The sequence below is a fragment of the Malania oleifera genome, chromosome 9, assembly GCF_029873635.1.
Source record: "Malania oleifera isolate guangnan ecotype guangnan chromosome 9, ASM2987363v1, whole genome shotgun sequence".
NCBI classification, from domain to species: domain Eukaryota; kingdom Viridiplantae; phylum Streptophyta; class Magnoliopsida; order Santalales; family Ximeniaceae; genus Malania; species Malania oleifera.
This window is the reverse complement of record NC_080425.1, coordinates 36,194,801-36,208,649: the sequence shown is the minus strand read 5'-3', so window position 1 is coordinate 36,208,649 and position 13,849 is coordinate 36,194,801. Positions and strand designations below refer to the sequence as shown.

Below are 13,849 nucleotides of genomic sequence, written 5' to 3'. Positions count from 1 at the left end.
CACTTGCAAGTTCCAATCACTCCCCCTTGAGTGGAAGTCATTGCTTGCCATGCAACCATTTAGAAGCCATTACTCAACCAAGTGAAAGAGCACAAAACCATGGAGTTCACTCATCTACGGGATTAGCATTTGTGGGATCCACCACTCTTCTTTCTATAGGATCAACGCCCACAGGAACATATGCATGAACACTCCAGCTGAATTCAAAACATTGGTTCTGATACCATCTTAGATTACCACTTTACCTAAAAGCTTAAGCTACTAGGTTGTGGGCCAACAATGTATAATAAATACAGCCCGACAACACATGGAGAGATACACACATGATAGATAGCACCGATTACAAGGAATACAATAATTTTTTAAACACTACATAATAAATGCAGGCAATGTGACTAGAACTTAGGACCTCCTAGTAATTAGCTCTGATGTACATTCTCCCCTCGCCAAACTTGCCTAGTACATTTGTTCATCTCCTCAGCCACCACCTATCACTGGCCCCTACACTAATTACATGTGAAGAATGCTTTCCTACATGGTGATCTTTAGGGAGATTGTTGATGGAAATTCTTCTATGATGGTAGCCATGCATTGGATTTAGGGTTTTAGGCTTTGGTTTTGATGTTGGCTATGACAATTAGGGTTTAGGTCTCAAAATCATGCTCTGATACCATGTTAGATTACCACTTCACTTAAAATCTTAAGCTATTACATTGTTGGCCAACAATGTGTATTATATTTAACACTCTCCCACATATGCAGCCTGACAGCACGTGGAGAGATATGCACATGATAGATAACACCTATTATAGTGAATATAATAATTTTTTAAACACGACATAATAAATGCGAGCAATGAGACTAGAACCTAGGACCTCTTGGTAACCAACTTTAATTCCATGTTAAATAATTGGGTAAAATGAAGACCTAATCACAATGATAGGTTTCTCCCTCTACTTATAATATATGTCAAAAAATCAATAATGCATACGAATGACCATAATACCCTTACTAACTCTCACTTGTTAACATAATACTCACACACTATCAATGCTAAATGACTAGGTAACCATCAACAAAATCTATCACAAATGTTATTCTACATGGATTTTAATTTGGAAGAAGCACCAAGGGTCATCCCAGCAGAAGGTGGAGCTGTTGCTATGTTACCTGGAGGTCACGAGCTTGAGGCGTGGAAGCAGTACATAGAAGATTCTTAACCTTGCATTCGAGATTGACAGACATTTGATTGACACCTGGTACATTCCTGCAGGAATTATTTCTATCTTGTTGAGATTCAGCCTCAGACCAGGGAGATTGTTTCAAGCCAAAAAGATCCATATCTAAAATACCATAGCTGTTCCTCCTTAGTGCCAACTGTGGTGTCATCAGCAAAGAGCACATGAGAAACCTCCATTTGAGATGTGTTGATCATTCCCACCTTGAATCCATTGATAAACCAACAAGGTCTTAAATTTCCATGTAATTATTGAAATTTCCATTAATGCTTGTTTTTTTACCTCCATTGAAATCAAAATGGCTGTCAATTTCCATCTTCGAAAATTTGCATAAAATATTTCCACAAATCATCCAAATTTTATTGAAAATTTGAAATTTTAACAGACCTTTGCCAAAGTTTTGACCAGGAACAAAATTTCCTTGAAATTGAAGTTTTAGATTTTAAATGAAATTTTTAAAATTTCTGAAATTTAATTCAGAATTGAATTTAGATATTAGTACATTTCATTGGATCTTCTATGTCTAAACTTGTGTTTGTATAATTACTAATATTTAGCTTATTTATCAATTTAATTTGTTTTCATTGTGGTTATTTTAGTTACCGCACCTTATGTAGTGCACACCTGTCATTGATATATTTTATTTATAATATTTTAGTTCTAAAAGTTGCATTATTATGTTTAATTAAAAAATCATTAATTTTATAAAAAAATTCCAATGCTTTACCACTAATTTCAATCATTTCTTAAAATTGAAATTGAAATTTTTTAAAACATTTCACTATCCTTTGAAGCTTCAAAATTTTAGTTGTAGTCAAAATTTAAACCTTGGTTTGGCAAGCAGTTTGCTTATTAATGGCCATTATTATTTATCAACAAATATATCTGGCACACCTTCTTTAAAAGCAATTTGAGTTATTTTTAAATGAATAAAATATTAACAAATTAAAATAAAAAATAACCTTTTGGCAAAAAAAAAAAAAAAAACTTATGGTCTTCTCTTGAAAAACTTGACAATGCATACAATTTTATTCTAGGAAATAAAACTTTGACATGTTAAAAGCAAATATAAATGCATAGAGGAAATACACATGCCTCCTGAAACAAGTAATTGTTTTTTCTCTTCAGGAGCAACAAAATTATAAAGAGAATGAACATTTGGTGGTTGAAATTTTTGCACCTTTCATAAATTTCTCTCTCTCTCTCTCTCTCTTCTAGAAATAAAAGTTGAGAAGTTAGTTGGTTGAATCCTCTAGCCTCCTTCCCTTGAGAAACATGATAAATATATCCCCCTTTCTAGAAATTAAATATTCTATGCCATCTTTTTCTTCCCAGAATAAAATTTATTTTGCAATAGAAAACTGTCCATATATATATATGTACACACACACACACACACACACACACACACACATTTTATAATTTTTTTTTATTTGTTTGTGTACATATGTATACATATTTTACATGTATACATTCATATATACATATTAAATATATGCTTATGTGCGTGCGTATGTTCATGCATGTACTAATTGAGTTTAAGGTGTAAGCATGGTCTTAAATTCCCACGAAATTATCGAAATTTCCGTCAAAATTTATGGTTTCTGTCACCCTTGAAATCGAAATGGCATTCGATTTCCGTCTTGTATAAGTTTTGTCAAAATCTCAACGAATCATCCAAAATTTATCGAAATCTCAAAATTTTAGTGAAACTTGTTGAAATTTGAACTACGCAATGAAATTTCCTCAAAATTCAAATGAGAGATTTAGGAGTGAAGTGAAATTTCTCTCTTAACTTATTTTATTTATTTTGATCGAAAAAAAAGATTATTACAAGTGCTTTTGAAATTATATGAAAAAATAAACTTACAACAACATTTTATTAACCATGCATGTCTAAATTATCATTATTTGTATAATAAATAATATTTAGATGATTTATGAATTTAATTGTAATAACTGATTCACTAAATATGTTTAATGTACATTATCTTACAAATATGTTTGATGTACATATTATATTACAATTTCTCCACCTCATACACAGCATAGATGCATTTACTTGTAACATATTAGTCCTAAAACTTACATTATTATGTCTATTATCATTTCTAAAGCTTCATAAAAGAATTCCACGCTTTACTACTGATTTCCATTATTTTTTTTCAAGTCGAAATCAAAATTGACATTGAAATCGAAATTTCTGTACTTTTGGAGCTTTGAAATTTGAGTCGAAATCGAAATTTAAGACCTTGGGTGTAAGGATAACAAACTTATTTGTTAACCTTTGATTTCGTGTGTTTAACTTCCATTTTTTGGCCTAGTTTCCAGTGCACCTTCATCATTTGAGCGTTGTTTCAAAAGAAAACTTCCTCGTTTGTATGAATATTTTCAAGAAGCTCCGGTTAACAAGGTATGTCGTCATTTTTTACTAAAATTTTTGAATCTTTTGATACTATAGGTGGTTCTTATTTTGCCATGAGATGTTTCTTTGCGAAATGATGAGCTGAGTTTCTTGGAACAAGGTTTTTTTTTTATTTATTACATGTTGTGCACTGGTTTAATTTATAGTTCATTTTAAAAATTTTGAGCACAATATGTTGACCTCCTTGAGTTTGCCAAAGAGGCAAGGATTTCCCCCAAGTAACCAAAAATTTTATGGACCTGCTTAGCCATTCAATTTTACTGTTGGTTATTACTCTGTCCTCTGTTAATGACATGGAATCTGATGCCATGATATAGTTTTCTCAAAATATCTTTTATCCTCATAAAAATTTTTTAAGTAATATTTCTTTAATTCTCGTTCTTCTTTCTTTCTTTTCTTCTCCTCTGACGGATGCTTTTGTAGAATCTGTAACCTAAGTGCGGACAAGAAATTAGGGGTTTGGACAAAATATGCTAGATTGAGCTTTTCCATTTGTGCTTGCCAAGCTCATGAGCTGAGCTCAAGCTTTAGTGAGCTCCATAAAATATATATACATTTTTAAGAAGTTTTTTCTTCTAGCATTATTTTGTGGGCACAAATGGAAGAAATGGTATTCAATTTCTTATATTGGCACATGTACCTTTCTTTATATATTCCTGGCCAATTGAAATAATTTTAGGCCATGCAGTTTTCATGCCAATTTTAAAAATCCCTCACAAGATGGAAGTTATTGTATACACATAATTTAATGAATTGCATCACATGAGAGGACAGAAACATATGCATAGTATAGACACTGTTAAATGAGTGTCTGAATGATTTATTTTTATTTTTGAACTGTTTTTTGAGCTTTTATCATGCTTGATCATGAGCTATGTTTGTGGGCATAAGTGAAATGAGTCCTTCTATATTCAAGCTTCTCTTGTTTGTTAAATGAGCTTCAGAATTATGTGAAACATGTTTACTTATTTATTTTGATTTTTGATAGAAAAAGAAAATTTATTAGAACAAAAAGGAAAGTTTAAAACAAAGAGGACAAGAAATCCTCAAATAATAAAGGAAAGACAACATATAAAATACAATCATCTCAATAGAGCCTTCTAGTCAGGCTTAACATCTTCAAAGACAATGCCGTTGAAACAGCCTGCTCTAAAAGACCAAGGAGAAGCCAAGTGCTGCATCATATCCCGAAGTAAAGTAAAGACAGTCTCTTGCCAAATAAGATACGAGCATTCCGCTCAAGCCAAATCACCAGAAAACGATGTATGCATTCACAATCCATCAGCATCCTTACTCTTTCTAAATCCTATAAAAAAGATACTCGAAAGCTCCTGAGCCAATTTTGGAAACACCCATACCTCCCCAAGTAATCTAAAAATTCTATTCAACATATCCCAAGTAAATGAATAGAGCAAAAACAAATGGAAAACAATCTCTGAGCAGCAACTGTACAAAAAACAGGCCTCAGAAGGCAAAGCCTTGGAAGGCATATGCTGCAACATATTGTTGGGGTTAACTCTATTGAAGGCCACCAACGAAACGAATGCTTTAATCACAGAAGGAACTTTAGCTCTTCCCTGATACAATGATGAAGAAGAAATGACATATTAGACACAACAAGATGAGGAAAAAGGGACTTACAAGAATATCCACCCACTGTGACATCCCACCTGCTGGAGATATGAAAACCCTCCAACAAAACAAGCAGAGAAGAAAGCTTTTGCATATCCCTATCATAATCCTTTCTAAAATGAAAATCCATAGAAAAAGAATCACCCTCGTGCACTTGGAAAGTAGCAGCATTGTGGAGGGAATAAAAAGGATGCATATGAGAAAAGGTAAACAATAAAGCAGAACCCCCCACCCAAACATCCTCCCAAAAATGAATACAATTACCACTACCCAATTTAAACTTGGTCAAAGGAAGAAATAAGGGGTAAACTTACAGAATGAACCTCTAAATATTCTAGTCACTCTATGAAGAACATCTAAGACCCATATTAGCATCACACCATTCACATGCAGGCCAAATTTACTTCTTATAACTCTGCCAAGGGGAGTTTACCTCTAATGGAAAATTCCACAACCATTTACCCAAAAGAACACTGCTCTTTTGGACACAAAATTTCCATAACCCAAATCCCCCTCATCCGTCCACCTACACACAACCTTCCATCTAACCAAGCCACCTCTCCACTCATCTACTTCCGACTAAAGAATCTCATATTCCTCTCAAGCTTTTTAATTTCCCCACCCGGAATCCTTAAGGAATAATAGACAGGCTAGCCTGAATGATAGTGATATGACCATCTATAGAGAGGAAATCTCCTTTCCATCTATACAACTGCTTAGCTGGGCAGCAAATTTATTTATTAAGCTGCATAAACAAACACAGACAAATTTTTATCAGGCCAACCTCTTAACTGTTCGAAAATAACTTGGTTTGCTGGTTTAGAAAAGTGCACAAAATTAACCTAAGTCAAGCTAATTAAAAGTCAATAGTTGTACTCATATTCACCCCTTTCCATTACTTATTTTCAAATTTTCATTTTTAAATTTTTCGAAGCTTGATGTGCTGTTCAATGTTCACTGAGACAGACCTGACTCTTCACACTCTCTTCTTGACTTCTTCTTTATTTTTTTCTGCAGAAATATTTACTTCTTTTGCAAGAAAGATTATAAAACAAGAAGAGAGAATTTTGAGGAAGTGAGCAAATTTGAGTAAAATTATGAGAAAATCAGAAGGTAAGAAGAGCCAGCTGAAAGTGAACTGGGCTTTTTAAAAATGAATTTGAATTTGGGCTGGGGGGGGGGGGGGGGAGAGAGAGAGAGAAAGAGGGAGAGAGGCTCAACGATTCCAATGGATGAAAGAGAAAACATGATAGAATGATGAGAGGTGTGCGGAGAACTGTAGCCATCACTGGTTGCAACTTCATGTTGCATTCCCCCTTTCTTCGAAAGCAACCCAAAAAGCTGGTTGAAGCATGGTAGTTTGAGTGTTTAGACCACACGAGTAAGGCAGTTGGAAAAAGTGAAAGAATGATAAAGAAGATGATGTGAAGCCAAGATAAGTGGGTTGTTTTTTGCTTCTTATCTTTTGGAGTTATTTGTGTTTCATTGTTTGATTTGAGGATTTTTGCAGTTTAGACAGGCAGAACAAGAGGTCAAGGAGGATTAGGGGAAAAGTATGGTTGTTTTTTGCTGGCTAAATTCTTGTATTTTGTGGGGTTACTTGCTGTTTTGTTGATTATTTGTCGTTTTTTAAATTGAGGACAAAAATGAGAAGAGGTGGAGGACAAAATGAGAAGAGGTGGAGGACTAAGGGAAAAGGATGAAATGGAACTTGCCCTTTTACCACTGTGTTTTCTTAAGTTGATCTGCACCCCAAAATATCCCTCTCTTTTTGGTATGCATGTGTAAAAACTTTCAAAAATTTGTGTGAAGTATCTTATGAAGAACAATGGGAAAGAAACTAAAGAAAAAGTGTAAGAAGAGCAAGAAGAATGTGGGCATGTGTCTCTTCTGTTGTGTCCTTATTGTCCATGTGAGTCTACATGTGTTGCACAATTGCTTTTAGTTTGTTTGTGCTCCATTGTTTCCTGCTGAATATTGTTTTGCGTATCGTTGCTGTGTTGTGCTTTGGATGTATTACTCTTGTCACTGATGTGGTGTATATTTAGATTATTTGTTAAAAAAATAGGATTCCAATTAATGAGATTTGCCAGATGTCACTAAGAGGACAGGTCAGTGGAATTTTTTGGAAGGTTAGATAGGCCTCTGTCTTTTTGACAAACTTGGGGAGGGCAGGAGGTTTGTTAGTTATTTTTCTTTTGTTTTACACTGTAAAAAAGGTAGATCTTGTTTTAGATAATGCATTCTTTGGTTAAATTCAGATACTAGTGAAATTACTTTCTTACTTTTTATGCTCATAGGTTTGTTGGAAAGATGTGATCCATTGGATGTGGCCGCTTTTTACTGAAGATTGGGGGTCGTGGAGAAGTGTGGATTTAAATCTGAGCCCCTGTCCTTTCACGGTTAATGCTTTGAGCTGTGAATGTTCCTTGATAAATGCAATTGACATGTAGCTACAAACTCCAAATGTTATCACCCCCCCCCCCCCCACCCAAAAACAAACAAAAGAAAAAAGAAAAAAAAAACAAAAACCTGCAATGAAGTTTTTAGGCTAATAAGCTGAGAAATTATAGTAATTTCAAGAAGTAGAAACTTGCCTTTTCTTCTTGTTTAAAATATCATTGCTGATTTACTGAAACAGGATCCAGTGACTGGACTTCCAGCTTGGCACGACAGATCTCCATCACCCCTTCTACTGTAAGATTCTATATATGTCATCATAGAGAGACTGTATGATGAGTTTCCTAGCAAACGGGTTAATTTTTGTCCCTAAAAATAATTAATCTTCATGCTTTCTTACTCAACCCTCAATGGTTGCTTACTTGTGCATCTTAAAGTTCAAATTTTCATGTGGAACTTTGAAAGGATTATTTGAATGGCCAGCTTATATCTAACCTCATCAACTATGTCTGGCTTCAGGCCCATGGAAAGTATGTAAAAATTACCGAAATAGTCTGTTAGAAACAATATGACCATAGAATAATTGTACTAATAGACATTATTTCTGGCTGCCAAGTTCAAGGGACTAAGACGGCTTTTGTTCCTATCTTTTCTATAGTGTTCAAGGGACTAGAGGAACTTAATTTCCTTTTCATTGCTGCTGGAAAATGAAATAAAATGTTCTAAAAGCCAGGATAAAATACTATAAAACAAACTAGAATGCCATCTAACAACTAGCTTTCTCTTGTTTTGCACAGCGTCTGTTTGATTTAGTATTTACATGATCATATCTTCTTTGGATTTCAGAAAGTAACCCTTTTTTAATACATTGATACTTTTGATGGAATAGGTATGGATTTAGCAAAGAAGTTGTTGAATGCCCCGGTATGTTTGTTTCTACCTTAAACATTTCAATGTTTACACTGTGTTTCTTAATATTAGAAATTTATTTATTTTTTTCAAAACTCTATTAGAGAGCCTTAGAGATCAAATCATTTGTGGTGATTGATAATTTTGAGTTGAATAGCATAAGAATCATGGATGTTAACTATGAGGCCATCTAGTGTCATTGTGAAAAGTTAAGAAAACAAAAACTAGAAACGAAAACTAAAAAATTGACCCAACAACTAAAACTAAAAAAAAAAAACAAAATCAAAACTTGATAAAAAAAATGCCCATTTTCATCCAGTACAATTGAATAGTATGATTGAAAAATGCAAAAGAATAATTTTTTTTTAAAAAAGTATTATAATAAAATATAAATTATTATAATTATTTTACTTAATTATTATATTTTGAAGGTGAGCCTAGGTGTAATGGTAGAGCTGTTGCTTTGTGACTTGGAGGTCATGGGCTCAAAGTATGAAAACAGCCTCTTGCAACAATGCAAGGTAAGGATGTGTACTATAGACCAATTATGGTCTGCTTCTTCTTTAGACCCTGCATATGCACGAGGTTTGTGCACCGGGCTGTTTTTTTTTAGAGAGCCTTAGAGATCAAACTCATTTGTGGTAATTGATAATTTTGAGTTGAATAGCATAAGAAATCATGGATGTTAGCAATGAGGCCATTTGGTATCACTGTTAAATGTTATGAAAACGAAAACTAAAAAATTGACCCAACAACTAAAACTAAAACAAATTTAAAACTTGATTAAACAAATGCTCATTTTCATCCAGGACAATTGAATGGTATGATTGAAAAGTGCAAAAGAATAAAAATTTTAAAAAATATTATAATAAAATATAATTTATTATAATTATTTTACTTAACTACTATATTTTGAAGATGAGCCTAGGTGTAATGTTAGAGCTATTGCTTGTGACCTGGAGGTCATGGGTTCAAAGTATGAAATAAGCCTTTTGCAACAATGCAAGGTAAGGATGCATACTATAGACCAATTATGGTCCGCTCCTTCTTCAGACCCTGCATATGTAGGAGGTTTGTGCACCAGGCTGTTTTTTTTTTTAAGTTATTATAATTCAAAACTTGCTTTATAATACAACAATAACATTATTATTGTACGACAATTTAAGAATAGAAAAAATAGTTTTGAAATGATGTACTTTTTTTTTTCTCGATCTATTAGAAAATTTATGGATATTATTATTTTAGTTATATTTTAAATTCATGTGGTCATTTAATCTTAATTTAATTAAAAATTATGTGTAAAAGAATGATTTAAATTGAAGAAGTAAATAATTGATATTAAAGTATACTGACAACAGGTTGCTAAAATAACTAAAAACCATAAAATCCGGTTTTCAATTTTTTTAAAAACAATTGGAAATTGACAACATAAATGGAAATTAGCACCGCAAACAAATGCATTGTCATAATAAATTTCTTCATTGTACAACAACAAAAATAGACAACAAGAAATAGAAATGATACTAGATGACCTCTGCAGGAAGCCAGGAAGCGAGAATTGGGGATAGTACACTTGGCCATAGGAACTAGGCATTTATGCCAAGAAGCAGAAAAGGAAACTGGAAAAGAAAATAAAAAGCCTAGAGGTGAAGTAGCAAATTCTCCAAAAACTCTAGTAAGGACTAAGGAAAATGGGCTGGAGTAATTGAGCCCAAAAAAAATGTTCCACCTAATCAGCCCCTTTAAATTACACAAGGAGAGCCCATTCGATTCAAAAAAGCTATATGGTTCTTGATCACTTGCACATTTATGTGCACCACATAGTTCCTATTGCAAAAACAAAACCCTCACAAGCGCTACCAAATAAACTAACTCTTCAATATTTCAATCTTGTGTTAAAAGTTACAATTCCAAAATAAATGCATATCGAGTTGTTCTAGTCATTTAGTTCACACTGATAAACTTCTACAAGAATTACAACTCTGAATCCTTGAATATCTCACACAACAATAGTCTCATTTAAGGCTGAATGCAACACATATCAAGTCACATGTATCAAATTCCGCATAATTTCATGGCATATATCATATATCCAAATTCCACAAAAACAAATTAGTGGCGTTTATAATTTAGATTTTTGAAGTTCCTAGATTATTTGCAGCTTAATGGACCTAAGTTTCTCGAATGGATCCAAAACACTTACATTACATAGTCTATCCTAGAGCATAACTGGAAGAACAAAACACATATCTCATACGGTTTATGTTAAAGCAATATTTAATTGTTGTTTTAGATAACAAAAGAAGGTATATTAGATTGAGAAAGAGAAGTTACAACAACAAACAAAGCCTTAGGTCTCACTAGGCGGGATTAGCTACATGAATCCTTCTCTGCCAATTTATGCGATCATGAATAATTTCCTTTGAATAATTTAGGTTTGTTTAATCTTTACTATCTCATTCCAAGTCATTTTAGGTCTACCCCCACTCCTACTACCTTTCATAGGAACTAATTCACACTTCCTCATTGGCGCACTATGTAAACCTCTGTTGCAAGTGTCCAGACCATCTGAGTCATCTCTCCCTTATCTTATCTTCTTACAGGAGTTTGCCTAACTTACCATGAATATGTTTATTTCTTAATTTATCTTTCAATGTTATACCACTCATCCATCAAAGCATTCTCATCTCAGCAACTTTTACTTTTTGGATTTACTGTTTCTTAGTTGTTCAATATTCAGATCCATATAGCATTGCTAGTCTTACACCTGTCCTATGAAATATCCCTTTTAATTTTAAGGGTATAATGGTATTCTACGATCACAAAGTACACTTGAAGCACTTCTCCATTTTACCTAACTTGCTTTAACTTTATGTATTATGTCTTCTTCAATTTCTCCTTTAGCTTGCATAATAGATCCAAGGTGTCGAAATCTACTAGTGCTATCGATTTCTTCATTATCAAGTTTAACTTCATCTCTAATATTCTTCCTACTATTAATGAAATTACATTTCATATATTCTATCTTATTTCTACTTATCCTAATAATTCTAGATTCTATAGCTTCTCTTTATAATTCTAACTTAGATTCTACTCCACCCCTAGTTTCATCAGTCAAGACAATATCATCTTCAAACAACATACACCATGGAACCTTATTTTGGATGCTCCTGGTCAATTCATCCATCGCTAAAGCAATAAGATAAGGGTTCCAAGAAGATCCTTGATGTACACCTACTGTGATTGGGAAATCTCTATTCTCTCCACCTATAGTCCTTACTCTAGTCATTACTCCATCATACATATCCTTAATGACATCAATATAACTACTACATATGTTTTTTTTTTTTTTCTAAAACCCATCACAAAACTTCCCTAGGTACCCTATCATATGCTTTCTTTAAGTCAATAAATACCATATGTAAGCTCCTCTTCTTTTCCCTACACTTTTCCATTAATCTTCTTAAAAGATATATAGCTTCTGTAGTAGATCTCCTAGGCATAAAACTAAATTGATTTTCTGAAACCTTGGTTTCTAGTCTTAATCTTTGTTCACCTACCCTTTCCCACAATTTCATTGTATGACTCATAAGTTTAATTCCACGATAGTTATTACAATTTTGAATATATCCTTAATTTTGTATATAGGTATTAAAGTGCTTTTCCTCCATTCGTTTGACATTTTTTTAGTTTTTATAATTTTGTTATATAAATTAGTTAACCATATAATTAAGTTATCACCTAAGCATTTCCAATCTTCAATTCGGATGTTATCCGATCCTCTAGCTTTTCCATTTTTCATCTTTTTTAGTGCCAACTTAACTTTGTTAACTCTAATCTTGCGAATAAATCTCATATTTTTAGTCTTTTCCTCATTTGTCAATTCTAAGTTTAAGCCTTTTATTTGGTTTTCATTAAATAATTTACTAAAGTAACTTTGCCATCTTTCTTTTATGTCTTCTTCATTTACCAAACAACATCATCCTCTCTTTTTATACATTTTTCATTGCCTAATTCCTTACCTTTTCTTTCTCTAGCTTTGGGAAGTTTAAACATGCCTCTTTCCTTTTCTTTTGTATCTAACCTAGCATACAAATTATTAAATGATCTATGTTTAGATGACTAACGACCTTTTTTGCATCTTTCCTTGCCTGTTTACACTTTTCAAATTTTTCTATGTTTCTACATTTTTGGCATGTTTTATACCAGATTCTTTTTGTCTATACAACTTTTTGGACATCTTGATCTGCCACCCAACTTTATTTGCTATTTGAGAATCTTCCTTTTGATTTTACTAAAATCTCTTTTGCTATCTTTTTAATGGAACTAGCTATCCTACTCAAAGAGTGTTTGTCTACTCCATCCTCTATAGTCTAATCGCCACCTTTGATCATTTTATTTTTAGACTTTATTATATTTTCTCCCTTTAGGTTCCTCCACCTAGTTCTCTTACATTGTTTTATTTTATCCTTTCGCTTCCATTTTTTAATGCATATATATCTAAAACTAAAACTCTATGTTGTGTGGTTAAGCTTTTATCAGGGATAACTTTATAATCCTTACATGATAAACGATCTACCCTCTTGGTTAAGAAAAAATCTATTTGACTTTTATTTTATCCACTTTTAGAAGGTTATCAAGTGTTCTTCTCTCTTCTTAAAGAAAGTTTTCATTGTAATAAAATCATAAGACATTGCAAAGTCTAAGATCATGTCCTAGGCTCATTTTTGTCTCCATTTCCATATTCTCCATGTATCCTCTCATAACTTTTATTATCCCTTCCAACGTGTCCATTAAGATGTGCTCCTATGAATATTTTCTCAATCCTTGATATGCCTTGTACAATACTATCCATATCTTCCCAAAATTGTCTCTTAAGGTTTTCTGCTAAGCATATTTGAGGAGCATAAACACCAATGAAATTTCTTATCTCTTGGCCAAAGACCATCTTGATTTTTATAATTTTATCCTCCACTCTTTTAACATCTACAACGCTATTTTTTAAGCTTTTGTCTACAATAATTCTTTCCCCATTCTTATCTTTTTCTCATCTAGTGTACCAAAGTTTAAATTCTAATATTTCAATTTCTTTAGCTTTCTCCCCAACCCACTTTGTTTCTTGAAGGCATATTAGAGTAGTCTTTCTTTTAATCATTGTGTCCTCAATTTCCATGTTTTTACCTGTAAGTGTGTCTATATTCTAAGTTGCTAATCTAATCTTAGTTTCTTGAACAAAATTCTTTAC

At 32.8% G+C, this 13,849-nt stretch overlaps 1 protein-coding gene across 2 annotated transcripts in view; it reads left to right on the top strand.

The window, feature by feature from the left end:
• Nucleotides 1-13,849, top strand: part of LOC131164791 (sterol 3-beta-glucosyltransferase UGT80B1) — a 122,989-nt gene that overhangs the window by 54,227 nt on the left and 54,913 nt on the right. The window contains exons 6-9 of one of the 2 annotated variants that reach the window (XM_058122241.1): nucleotides 3,570-3,651; nucleotides 7,596-7,697; nucleotides 7,937-7,992; nucleotides 8,585-8,619. In XM_058122241.1, the coding sequence (XP_057978224.1) occupies nucleotides 3,570-3,651; nucleotides 7,596-7,697; nucleotides 7,937-7,992; nucleotides 8,585-8,619 (275 nt within the window). The remainder of the gene's footprint in view (nucleotides 1-3,569; nucleotides 3,652-7,595; nucleotides 7,698-7,936; nucleotides 7,993-8,584; nucleotides 8,620-13,849) is intronic. The other variant, XM_058122242.1, reaches the window with a different exon arrangement.